This window comes from Acinonyx jubatus, chromosome B1 (genome assembly GCF_027475565.1).
Source record: "Acinonyx jubatus isolate Ajub_Pintada_27869175 chromosome B1, VMU_Ajub_asm_v1.0, whole genome shotgun sequence".
NCBI lineage: Eukaryota > Metazoa > Chordata > Mammalia > Carnivora > Felidae > Acinonyx > Acinonyx jubatus.
Genome location: NC_069382.1, coordinates 198,548,329 through 198,561,285, shown reverse-complemented (window position 1 = coordinate 198,561,285; position 12,957 = coordinate 198,548,329). Strand labels below are relative to the sequence as shown.

The 12,957-nt window shown below is 62.4% G+C and overlaps 1 protein-coding gene across 2 annotated transcripts in view; it reads right to left on the bottom strand.

Annotated features, from left to right (window-relative positions):
• Nucleotides 1-1,651: 1,651 nt before the first annotated feature.
• The window catches only part of TRMT44 (tRNA methyltransferase 44 homolog), a 29,808-nt gene continuing 18,502 nt past the window's right edge, over nt 1,652-12,957 (bottom strand). The window contains exons 9-12 of one of the 2 annotated variants that reach the window (XM_027072206.2): nt 11,098-11,168; nt 10,760-10,911; nt 8,471-8,587; nt 1,652-2,572 (exon numbers count right to left, since the gene is read on the bottom strand). In XM_027072206.2, coding sequence (XP_026928007.1) covers nt 2,343-2,572; nt 8,471-8,587; nt 10,760-10,911; nt 11,098-11,168 — 570 coding nt within the window. In that variant the 3' untranslated portion in view covers nt 1,652-2,342. Of the gene's footprint in view, nt 2,573-8,470; nt 8,588-10,759; nt 11,169-12,957 lie in introns of both variants that reach the window. The other variant, XM_027072156.2, reaches the window with a different exon arrangement.

Sequence of the window (12,957 nt, the reverse complement as noted above, 5' to 3'; positions counted from 1 at the left end):
TGCCCACCCCACCCCCAACCCTGCCCTGACTGCAGCCCACAGCCTCAAGTGCACCAGACTCCTTCCCACCAGAGCACCAGGCTGTCATCACCCAGCCCTCAGGACGCTCGGGTCAGCTGCCGTGCCATCCCCGACCGCCCCATTGCTAGGTTAACCGCTCCGAGTTCCCCAGCGCCCCTCCTCTGTGGCAGATGGGGTGAGCCGGGCTCTGGAGAGGGGCGAGGGCGGAGCCTGCCCGGGCAGAGGCTGCTCTCTAAGGGCATGACTGCCTACCACGCACGGGGCAGAGGGCTGGGCGCCCGGCCCGGTTCACCTCCACCGCTTGTGAAGCACTCGCGAAATCCCATGTTCCACACCTGCTGAGCTGTCCCCCTGGCGCGTCCTCGGAGCAGGCCTAGGCCGCCGCTGACAGCAATCATCTGGCCACATACCCCCGCAGACGCGCGTGTGGTACGCCTGGCGACCCCACAGTGAGCGTAAGGCCTGCCGCTAGTGGCCTGGGTGGGGGCACCGTGGTACTCGTAGCCAGTAAGAAGTGGCAGCTGGAACCAAGAGGCTGGATCCAGGGGACGGGCCTACCCAGGCATCTGTGCCGTCCTGGGCGGCACGTAGGGAGTCTGCGAGGTGTGGTGAGTCAGCACAGCACCCGGCCTGGCAGGACCCTTGGACACCCACCTCAGGACAGGGGTCTCCCAGGGCACCCGCGAGAGGGCACCCCCTGACCCCAACGAACACACGTGGCGGAGAATGCAACCTTGGGATTCTTCAGGGCGAACCGTCCATCCCAAAACTTTGGGGGGCAGCCCATTTTCCCAAGGGCACCTCACCCACTCTGGGAGTGGCAGCTCTGGGGCCGGGGACAGAGGCACAGACCACAGAAACCGTGGCTGTCGTGGTATCGCTCCCTCACGTGGTAATTAAAGCGGGAGCTGCCCCCCTGGCCTGGCTGGGGCCACCCGCCTGTGCAGGGAGTCCCGGGCTCACGTCTCCCTGTTAGGTGTTCTCCTTGAGGGAAAGGAGGCTGCTTCGGGTCTGATCCCACGGCAGGGAGGCCGGGATGCTCGTCTTGACGGGAATCGTCCCGCACGTGCCAGGCAGCGAGTTAAGGGAAATCTCAACCCACTGGCCTCACTGACGAAGGCACCTCAGCTCCGTGACAGAGGCCAGAGACGGGGAGGCTGCGGCCCCAGCGCTGGGACCCCGGGCCTTTCTCCTTCCACTCTGCCAGGCGTGACTTCCCACACCAGGCAGGCATGTCCTGCCAACGCGGCAGGAGGGGACTCCGCCTGCACTGGCCAAGCCCATCACAGCCCGGGGCGGGGGGGGGGGGGGGGGGGGGGGGAGCCGTCACCGTGGCCGCTCAGGCCACCCAAGAACCTCACGCAGGGAGAGGCTGGGGGCGGGAAACAACGCAGCCCCCTGGGCCCACTGGACGCCCCTCCCCCCCCCGGCCAGGCCGGCCAGGCACTTCCCGGGCTGCACCGAGCTGAGGCACCGCTCAGGGAAAGGGAAGAATTTACTGTCGTTGCCACAGGCGAACCACGAACACCCACACGACGAAAGGCCACCAAGGTACATACGTACGCTGTGCGAAAAGTGAGCAGCAGGACCGTGTGTGTCGATGTGGCCTTCCACGTAAAACCAAAAATAATTTTAAACACAAACACGTTGGATTTTTTTCCCAGAATACAAACAATTACTAACAGCACTTGGGAGAAAACCTAGCAGGGAAGGAAGGGCAGGGGCAGTTTTTGCCTTTCTGTGATAATTCTGTTTCCTGGCCTTGCTTTGTGTTCTTTTTTCACGTCACCTAGAGCGACCTAGCCAAAGAAATGAGGGCCGTTTCTTGCTCTCTGTAACTAAAAATAACCTGCGCAACCATGTGCTACAGCTTTTCCAAAATACCAGCGTGGTGACCGACCCCCGGGGCAGCTGAATCTCCAGCGCAGCCGGGGGCGACAGGAGGGCCGTGCTCCGTGGGGCAGGCCGGCCGTCACACAGGAGGAGTCAGGCGAGCCGGGACGGGGCCCCTGAGAGGGCCGGGTGGCCAGGCACTTGCCCCACCTCCAGAGCTAGATGCGACAACAACTCCCGTACGCTCTTCCCCAGGTCAAGGTGCCGGACGGTTAGGGGCGACCTCGCTCACAACGCAGACCCAGCACTCAAGACGGGGTGGCAGCGTGAGTGTCTGTGACACGGAAGGCCACGCTCCGGCGGAAATCCGGGGGCCGCTCACCCAGCCAGCTCGACCTGCTGTCCCCAGAGGAGCCGGTGCGCTCCCTGCGCCCTGGCCCCCCCCCCCCCCCCCCACCCCAGGCCTGCACTCGCAGGGCGGAAGAGGCTCACAGAACCTGCTTCCTCCTAGGGGTCTGGGCCGGCCGCAGCTCCTCAGGCCCGTGGGCAAACGGACAGCAGTCCGAAGGCAGAGCGCAGCCGTCAGGGTGGTGGCTGAAAAACCAGCACAGGCGGGTTTTGAAAGCTTCCGAGAAGAGTCTGCGTTTTGCTTCCGGCTGCCGCTGCTTCCGGAGCCTCTCCTCTCTCCAGTCGCGAAGGTGAACTCGCCCGCTCCGAACTGTGGTTCAGGACAGAGAGAGAGACACGGCCCAGGCGTTACCCTCCAAGTCCACCAGCTCGCCGGGACCGGTGCTCACAGAGCCCGACTCTGGGGCGGCAGCGCCCCAGCAGGGAGGAGACCAGGCGTGGAGATGGCGAGCCAGGCCGCAGCCCCGCCGGACACCAGCAACGCGGCCTACAGGGGAGCACTGGAGGCAGAGCCCAGCAGGGAGGTGTGAGGAGGGGGCCGAGGGAACAGGCAAGGAGCGTGGTGGAGGTATGCCAGGGCGAGGGCACCTGCAGGGACCAGGGTCAGGGGTCAGGAGCCGTCAGGAGGCATGAGCTGCTCACCGGGGGCAGGGGTCATCGGGGGCAGGGGTGAAGGGGCATAGGGAAGCTGAGGGTCTGCTGCTGACAAGACCCAGGACGTGACCACAGGGACAAGCGGCGGGGACGGCAGCAGGATGGGCCTGTGGGAAAGGAGGCGGAGCACTGGGAGCCCGCAGAGTGAGAGCGGAAGTTGGGGAACTACGCTGCCATCTGTCCCAGAGAACCTCACTGCTGCGCGCGAGAGAAAACAAGCAAGGTCCTTTCTGGGCAGGCAAAGAGGAGGGTTTGCTGGTGCCCCCATAACCAGAGCCCCCAAACGCAAACAGCGGGTCGGGGAACAGCGGGTGGGGGACAGCGGCCGCGTCAGCAGGGATTCAGAGGCCGGCCTGGAACGCGGCGGGACAAGGCCCCAGCAGCTGACCGGGCCCCGCACCGAGCTGCCTCCCGAGCCGGTCAGCACCACTCGGGCCGAGACTCCCCACAGGCTTTCAAGGGGCTTTTCTCCCCCAGACGCCAGCAACTCCACAGAAACACGGCCAAAGCCGCTCACTGCATCCTGGTTTTCTTGGAAGCTGTGAGACCACTGGAGACAGAAAGGCTCAGGGAGAAATAAAGGAAGCCTACTGAATAAACCTGGCTCTCCAACCGCTAACGAGACCGTGAGAGCACAAATTAAAGCTCGGATTTGCTTTCAAATCACCTCGTGTGATTGCAACATGTCCTCACAGACTGCCGTGTACGAACCATTTGCCCTTAAAGCAGAGAAAGGGCTGTGGAGAGGCGCCTGTGCACGGAGGGGCTCACTGGAGGGACTCCTCGTTGCGGGCAGCCAAGGGCACCTACTCCGGGCCTGTCACAACTGTCCCCCTCCTCGGAGCCGGCCTCCTGCCTGCTCCCCACAAGGCTGATGCCTGGGATCGGTCCGGGAGCTCAGGTCAGGGAAACGTCACTGGGATCCGCTGAATGCTCCCACAGCCGAATGCCACGGCCCCAAAGCATGCCCCGAAGGAGCCTTGGAGGCAAGACTCCCACCAGATGCCCAGGGTGTGGACCCCAAAAAGCAAGGAGCCCTTGGCCCGGCCCAAAGGCTCAGATGTGTTCAAGAGAAACCTGGGGGAGAGGGAGGGGCGTGGGCCCCGCCTCCACAGGGGTCCCTCCCCTGAGGGCAGGCTGGCTCCCAACAGGCGCCCCACAGTGGTTTGGTGAGTTAAGAGGGCACGCAGCCGCATTTCTGGAGCAGGGTCAGGGGAAGCGGGGGCCCAGCCAGGATTTCTTTTTTTTTTTTACGTTTATTTATTTTTGAGACAGAGAGAGACAGAGCATGAATGGGAGAGGGGCAGAGAGAGAGGGAGACACAGAGTCGGAAGCAGGCTCCAGGCTCCGAGCCATCAGCCCAGAGCCCGACGCAGGGCTCGAACTCACGGACCGTGAGATCGTGACCTGAGCTGAAGTCAGACACTCAACCTACTGAGCCACCCAGCCGCCCCTTCCCAGCCAGGATTTCTAAGGCCCGAGGATCGGCCCTGGCACAGGAGGGCGACACGCTCCCGTGCACCCTCAGGACACAGGGCAGCTCCCGACACCCCCCTCCCATCCCGGGTCGGCCCGTGCGGGGCACCTGAGGGCACTCGCGGCCCTGGCTGCACACACGCTCCAGCCAGCCCACGGGTCAGACCACCAGCGGGATTCCCCACATGGAAACACGCCCCCGACGCCACCACGGAACCCCAGGAACAAGGTGCGCTCCACCCAAGCTCACTTATCCGACGTTTGTTTCCTCCCGAAGCTTCGCTTCCTCGGAACCTACTTACTGGTCCATCCCCTCCCGCTCCTGACAAGCAGACGCTGCCGACATCAGAACGCTCCGGGGAACGGGCTGTAGACTGTTCCCAAAACCCCCATGGACGATCTACCGGAGCAGTGCCCTGTGCTCAGGCCCTGATCACACGCGCCTCGGGTGGCCAGTCCAGCCTCAACATTCAAGACTCGGGGCAAGTCCTAGAACTCAGCTGCGGCCACATGTTCAACATGGTGGGCACCGTGAGCACAGGCCACTCAGTTGGTACCACGCCCGTGACACCCCAGGCAGGCCTTCCTGGCCCCTGACCACAGCACGCACCAGGCAGGCCTGGAGGTGGCTTCCTCCCATGGCGCACGGCGCCGGAGGAACTGGGGGCATCCAAAGTGGATCCGACCCCTCAGTCCCGTAAACACCACCAGAGACTAGCCACCCTGGCTTAAAACACCCTCAAGAAAATAAGATAAAATAAAACATCCTCAGAGATAAGACCGGCCTCAGTGCATATTTTCGGCATGCCTGCAAGCAGAATGTCTACTCAGAGCTCAGCCCCGAAGCCGCCTACTTGGAAGCATTTCCAAAAATAAACGTGCCCCCCGACGTGGACTGCACAGAAAGCGACGGTATGCATGCATATTTATAATGGGGAACAAAAAGGTACGGTTCACGAAGGCAAACAAAACAACGCACTGGGAAAGACAGGGGAGCAGCCCTTCCCGGTCACGGTAAGTATTTTAATTGACAAAAGCCTCGTGAAACAGCAGATTCCAGGCCGCTGGCCAGAGCTCAGCTGGAGCAGGAACTGCCAGTGCGGGAAGGGCCGCCCTGCTCCCCGCTTCTCCACCCCCCAGTGGGGCTGCCCGTCCCGGGGCCTCGGCTTTCGCAACCACTGCAAACATGGGGCCTCCAGCACTGCTTACGAGGCCTGATGCCATCGTGAGCATTTCCCCAGCAAGGTCAGGCCCAAACGAAAACAGTCTAGCTCCACAAGGGCAACCAGGCCACCCAAAGGCACTGCAGGGGTGCACACCCGAGCTCTCCCATGCACACGTAGGGGCCGCGAGCACCCCAGCTCTCCTATAGGGACCTCACACACTGGAGCTCTCGCATCACACGTAAGGGGCCGTGCACACCCGAGCTCTCGCGTGCACACACACAGGCAGGGAAGAGAAGGTGGCCGTACTCAACTCCCTTAGGCTGGGAGAGGACAGAAGTGCTTCCGTCAGCTGTGGCCACCTGCCCCGAGTCGCCACCCGACCACCCTCCTCGGCAGCAGCACAAAGGTGGGGCTGTGGGGACTGGCCCAGATCCTGGGGCTCAGACAGCTGCCCGCATCCCCCTCGACAAGGCCCTAGGGCCTCCTCTCGTCCTACCTTGAGCTCTGCTCACAATGGCACCGCACGGACTGGGACTCCGGGACGCAACAGTCTGCCCCCAGTCACCACCCCCTGCGAGGAAGGATCGGGTAGGCGTGCCCTCCTCACGGGGCTACCTTCCCTTCTTCATCCTGAGACATGGGCTCCCAGCTGCCTCTCAGGCTACGGAGCAGCCGGGCCCATCCACAGGGAGCTCACGGTCTATCCAGTTGAGGCAGTGAGGTAACCGAACACGGGAGGCCGTGTGACAGAAGCTCACGCAGACTCTGGGAGCCCAGAGAGGCAGGACTGGGTGGGGCGGACGGGCAGCAGTTTAGGGAAGATGCCCGGCTATGGTCCGGAACTATGGCTATGCCACCAGAGAGGCCAGGGCCTGACGTGGGGGTGGGGAGCAAGCAGGCAGCCTTTGGGGGGGGAGAAACAGCATCGTGACAGACACACAAGCCGGGGAGCCACGTGGGGGGGCCGGAGGGGGGGGTGGTTAGTCTGGCAGAAGCGGGTGGGGCCGGGGCAGGCAGGAGGCAGGAGGCAGGAGGCAGGCAGGGAACGCCCTCCAGGAGCCCCACCCGGCAGGGGAAGGTGGGCCCGGGGGCACGTCGGCAGCGCCTGCCGGCCTGGTCTTCCCTGGCCCTCACGTCCTCAGCACGTGTTCCCGCACCTCCGCCCGGAGCCACCACTCTGCACATCAACCTGCCATCTGCAGCCCCCTGCACCCCTACACCCGCCTCCCAGAAAGGAGCGCGAGCCCACACCAGCCCTTCGTGGGACACCTCATGGTGGAAACAGAACAAAAGCTGCTTCCACGTAGGAAGTCCTGAGGAGCCGGACGCTGCGCCGCAGGGGGGCCTGAATAGGGCCCCGCACTTGGCCTTGAGGCTCCGGACACGCCACCGAAGAGGCACACAGCCGGCGACGCCGCAGCTGGACGGGGGGTCGGCCACGCGGGGTCACCGGGCCCCTGCCGCCACAGAGGCCAGACCCTCCCCACGGCGCCGCCTCCCCCAGCCCTCCGTCATCACACCGCAAGCCTCCTCCTCCCCAACTCAGAGCCTTCGCGAAGGCTGCTCCTGGGCCTCCTGACCGAGTCCCAGCCGAGACGTCCTTTCCCGAGCACAGCCTTCCTGACTCCTCCTGCACAAGCGTGCCCATGGCACTACGGTGGTGCGAAACGCCACCACCTTCAAGGCCACTGGCTGAGGCACTCGCAGGTAAGACAGCAGGCAGGCCGGGACGCGCTCTAAAACGCTTCCATAAAGATCAAGGGAGGAAGGAGATCTCAAAACAAAATATAACAAGGTATCAACCATCGTGACAATGGAGGTATGTTTGCAAACTCGAAATAGGGGCACCTGGGTGGCTTAGTCAGTTGGGCTTTAGCTCAGGTCATGATCTCACTGTTCGTGGGTTCAAGCCCCATGTCGGGCTCTGTGCTGACAGCTCAGAGCCTGGAGCCTGCTTCGGACTCTGTCTCCCTCTCCCTCTGTCCCTCCCCTCGCACTCTCTCTCTCTCTCAAAAATAACTTAAAACATAAAGAACACTCCAAATAAGGGAACTTGTTTTAACGCCAAGCACCCATGCGAACGCTTGTTCTGTGTCCCCACCCACCCACCCCGCCCCCCGTCAGACCGCAGACCCCGGGAGGCAGGGACGGCAGCTGCCCAAGTGAAAGAGTGCAGGCCCTGGGCCCTCGTCCTCCCGACGGTCCCGGATGCCCGGAGCCCCAGGGCAGGAGGGCAGTGCCAGCCTTGCTCCAAGGGCACCGTGCACGCATGCCGCCAGGGGAGTGGGCAGGAATCGGGGGCTCCCTCCTCTATCTGCCCAGGGCCCAGCTGGGACCCCGGGACGCTTCCAGCCTGCAGGCGGCCAAAGGCCAACGCAATTAGCAACTCCCCACCCAGAAAGTCCTCCAGCGGCACGGAGCCAGCAGGCTTCCGGACTTGGTCTTCCTTCTGTGTGAGGCGTGAGCACTCACACAGGCCAGGTAAGGCCAGGACTGGGGGCGGGGCGGCTATGCCCGACGGGACCAGAGGGAATCAGAGAAGAGGCGTGGCTAATGTTCCATGGGGCAGAAGACGCTAAGGCAGGCGCAGGCATGGGCAGAGAGAACTCTGTTCTCTTTCTCCCACCTTCCTAGGAATCTCAGACTCCTCTAAAGTGAGCTTTACTTACTAGAAAAAGCAGCAGGGGGAGGGAGGCGCCTGGGTGATTCGGTCGGTTAAGCGTCAGACTCTTGATTTTGGCTCAGGTCGTGAGATCGAGCCTTGTGTCAGGCTCTCCTCGCTGAGTGTGGAGCCTGCTTAAGGTTCTCTCCCTCTCCCTCTGCCCCTCTCGCTTGTGTGCCCGCACTCTCAACAAAAAAAAAAAAAAAAAAAAAAAAAGGAAGAACCGAACCTCAAGGCTCAATCCCTTTACCTTCAAACACCTGATGGTTGTTTTTGAGCAGCGTCTGCAAGCCTCCACATTCCCGCTTCAGCCTCCGCAGGGTCTCCCTGTCCAGCTCACTGGCTACGTCCGCCAAGGAGAGGCTTCCTGTTGAAAAGCGGGTTTCCCCAACACCAACAGAAAGGCTGTCAGGAGCCGTGAAACCGGCTCGCCGCTGGCCCTGCGCACGGCTCTGGTTCCGTCCGCTCCAGCCCCTGGCGCACATCGGCGGGAGGGACCGCGGGCAGAGCCATCGCCACCGGAGATGCCGGGGCCGACCACCCGCCAGGCCCGACACCCCAGGGCTTACCTACTCCCACCCAACGACTCTGCAGGAGCCTCCCCCACAGAAAAACCAGCGCTCTGGCTCGGCCCAGCCCTGGGCACCCAGGGGAGGCGGCCGCCCTGTGGCTGTGATTCCACCTACCAAAGCCCAGCCGACCTTCAAGATGCCCCTCTCAGCCGCCTCAAACCCACTCAGAGCAAGCAGGAATCAGCTGGGACAGCCCTCCTGTCCCTCTTGTGCCCCGGCCCTGCACACACTCCCGGACCCTGATGCTCACGCGCACTGCTCCGCGCTGCCTCCCAGTTGCTCATCCTCAGACGTGCACGTGCCTTGACCCAACCGTGAGGGCAGGGACGACCCCCTCCTGCCCTGTGGCCCCTCAGCCATGCCCTGCAGAGGGCAGACCCCAGACTGAGATCACTCAGGTCCAGGGGTCTGACCCACTCGTACATCACACAGGCACAGGCTGCAGAGGTCGCTAAATTCCAGCACCAAAAGGCGAGGGGACCACCTTGGGCTGAGAGGCCAAGGGCACACGTCCAACCTCAGCGGAGCGTGCTTCTCCCGCAGGGCAGACGGGGCAGGCACAGGGGAGGAGGGACCACCTCAGGCCAGCCCCAGACCACGGAGACCCAAGGGGCGGGGGGGGGGGGGGGGGGAGGGCGCACCAGCCCTGCCGGTGTTTCTGACAGGCAGGCAGGCCCATGAGCTGAGGCCCGACGACCAGAGCCGCCTGCTGTCCAGCCCAGAGCCCAGGACAGAGCCGTGGTGCTCATGGCTGGTGCGGCCAGCGCCTCCTGAGCTCAATCAAGCCCAGAGGACCCAGCAGAGGACAGGACTATCCTGGGGTGCGAAGGCCAGGGTTAGGGTTAGGGTTAGGGGAAATTTGCCCGAGTGTCTCTGTGGCCCCTGCCCCCCTGCTGTGGCTCCCTGCCCTTCGAGGCCTGGCCAGAAGCACCCGCCCCCCCGCCCAGCTTGCCCCCGCCTCAGCAGGGCGCACTGGGAAGTGAGGTGCCAACCCACACAACGGCCCACAGCTCCTCAGGGCTTGTGCACGGTTCACGGACGGTCAGCAGCTGGAGTGGGGAGTGGGGTGGGGGGTTCTGGCCAGGACGGCCACCTCATCCCTCGAGAGGCTCTTCTGGTCAGACACCACCAGGGTGGGGTGACCCACAGAGCAGAGGAGGCGCTCTGGGGCGCTGCCGCGTGGCAAGGTCACAACAGCCAGGGAGGCCGAGACGGTGAAGACACCAGGCAGGATGTCACGGGAGAGGGAGCCCGGGCTTGCCGCCTCCTCCCTGGCCCCCCACCCACGGGGCCAGCCAGGCAGCAGCCCCCCTGACGGGCTGAGGGAGGGCTCCTCCAGTTCCTCCAAAGACCTCAAAACCTCACAGGCAAGTCTCAGGTGCCGTCAGACCCAGCCAGCTCCACAGCGCCCTCTGGTGCCGACGGCCAGCGTCCCGGTCACAACTTTACAAAAATCATCAAAACCCACGCTTTGCTCCTTCTCTTGAACACCACTCGAGAACAATCAGATGTCATTTTCTCCCTTTTATCATGTCTGATTTTTGCCATTTGGGGGGTTTCAAAGAGAACTACAGTAACAAACCACATCATCTCCAAAACGTTATCTTATATTCGAGAGGACAGCACGCTTTTCTGGCATTCAGAAACCTGCTTCTGGTTTAAAGAATTTCTATAGAGGGAAAATGAGTGGCTCTACACCCAGAAGCCTGGACACTTCCGTAAAGGTTAATCATAGGTCCAAACACTACCACTCTGCTCTCACCTCCTTCCTCTGAGGGAGCGGAGTCCCTTATGTTAAAAGGAACTATAAGAAAAAATTCTAAACCAGTGTGTAAGTGGTCTATTATCAATATCTCTTCAAAATACATGTGATCAAAAACAACCACAGGATTCCAAGTTGGTCCCAAAGGAGGGCCGAGCCACTGCCCAAAACCCGGCAGGCACGCGGCAGGGTCCCGGGGGCCTACCTCCTCGGTTCCAGGCCTTCAAGCTCCCGCTCGGAGAACTTCCTGCGCACGGCCGCTCTGCATCCAACAGCAGGTGTCCCACTTGCAAAACCACCTGGTCAATAAAGTCTCGAGGGAGGGCAGCGCAATTCCTCACGCGCTCGGCTTTTTCTCTAGGGTGAAATCCAGACAGCCAGAGTCCAGCGGCCTGGGCCTCCGCCCCCTCCTCGGCGGCCCCGGCGTCCAGGGCCTGGCGCCCGTGGGGGCGACCCGCACGTGCCACGGCGGCCCGGGGAGGAGGATGGGGAGGCTCCCGGCCGGGCGGGCTCACGGGGCAGCCCTGCCTGCTATTAATGTACCGGGTTCTCTGCTCATCCATGAGGGCTTCTCCAGTGGGGGGGTATGTTCTGCGTTTCCCAATGAGACAAACCTGCATGTGAAAAAAGCAGAGTGTTTTACCAGGATCCCGTGGCAAGTCACGTTTTCCATTCGCGTCTCTCGTTCTGCGGTACAAATTACGTTCAAATTTTAGAGGCTTATCGTGAAAGAAATGCTTACTTTAAAAGCCAATACCAATACCAGTGTCCCAAATAAAGCAAGAGCCAAAGCCCACGAAGAGTCTCGCGGCTCGGACACTCAGAGACCTACGAGACACGTACGAGTCCACGCGCACCGAGCTCACAGCCGTGCCTGTTCTGAACACATCGCTCGTGGGAGCCTTCATCCGGCGCCCCCTCCCTCAGGTGCAGACACGGACGGCACCCAGAGCTCTCAAAACGGGACGTCCCTCTGTCGACCTTGCCAGAGGGGAGGCAGCACTTGGCACGGCACGGACGTCCATTCCGTGCACTGTCCTTCCTGCACGTCCACACAGGATGACGACGGCTGCCCGCGCACTAGAGCCCCCAGGCAAGGACGCTGCCCTGAGCATGGCATCTCTGGACTTCCTCCTGGCCACGAACTACACAGCCAGCTTAGGGGCAACGAAAGACAGCGAATCTAATTACACGAGAGCCGCCCCTGACCGCTCTCCGGCTCTGCCACCTGCCAGCGGTGTGATCCGGGGCCCGTTCCCTGACGTGCCAGGCAGGACCAGTCCTCACCAAAGAGCTGCCACCTGTGGACACCTGCTCTTGTGTTTGCCCCCAGAGCCACAGGGTGACGAGAAAGCTGAGGCTCAGAGAGATTAAGGACCGGTGCGTGGTCTCCAGCAACTAGTACTGGAAAGACCAGTGTAAACACCCACCCGCGTGACCCAAATTCGAGCAGCTGGCAGAATCGATCCCAGCCTCAGCAGGGCGGTTTGCCAAGGCAGAGGGCATTTAGGAGAAGGACATCGTGGCTCTGAAGCAGGGTCCCCAAGAACGCTCTCACGGTGACGTGAGCAGTGGCAGCATCGGCAGCAACGATGTACCTGCGGCCATCGTGGGCCCCTCTCGGCCACCACGGAGCCCTTAGATGAAGGCACCGTTCTATCTAGTCTGTGAGACGAGCCCAGGAGGGCCCCCCCTCCCCCCGGACAGACGAGAGCACGGATGCAGTGTGCAATGTGCCCCGGAGTTCACGGCCAGGCGGTGCCAGGGCCGAGAGTTCACCTAAACCTGCCCTGGATCCTTTGTGCCACATCGAGCGATCAAACTCACGATTTGGATATGACAGGTTTCTGTGCTTTGCTGATGGTAAGAAGCCTGACAGCCACAGAGTCCGATAAGAGGAAGCTACTGACATGAACGCAGGCTGACGGTGGCACCTCCCTCGACTTCTCCAGGGGACTGGCCCGCTGGCAGGGTCACAGGGGGCACGTGTGCTGCGGTCACAGACTGTGGCAGGGGCGGCGTCTGCCTGGGCAAATCGCATCGCAGGTACGTCGGAATTACTGAAGCGTGGAACGAGACGCTGAACCGCTCTGAACCTGGAACCAAACTTCAGGTTCGGCCCGTGACTGGGAAACCCGAGGACCCCGGAGGTGGTGAGCAGCCTCGGACAAACTAGCTTAGGACGTTCCACACGAGTCCAGCCGATGCCCACTCTGGGAAGGTCCCCTAGGGCCACTCACAGGTTCTGGGAAGGAAATGAGGATTCGGTGAGGGCTCCCTGCAGTGCTGCTGCGGGCCTGGGGAAGGAACTGCCAGAAGGCCTTCAAAGCGGGGGTCACGGGGACAGAGCGAGCCCTCTGACCCCCACCAGCGTCCGAGATGCCGGAATCGGCACAGGCTTTC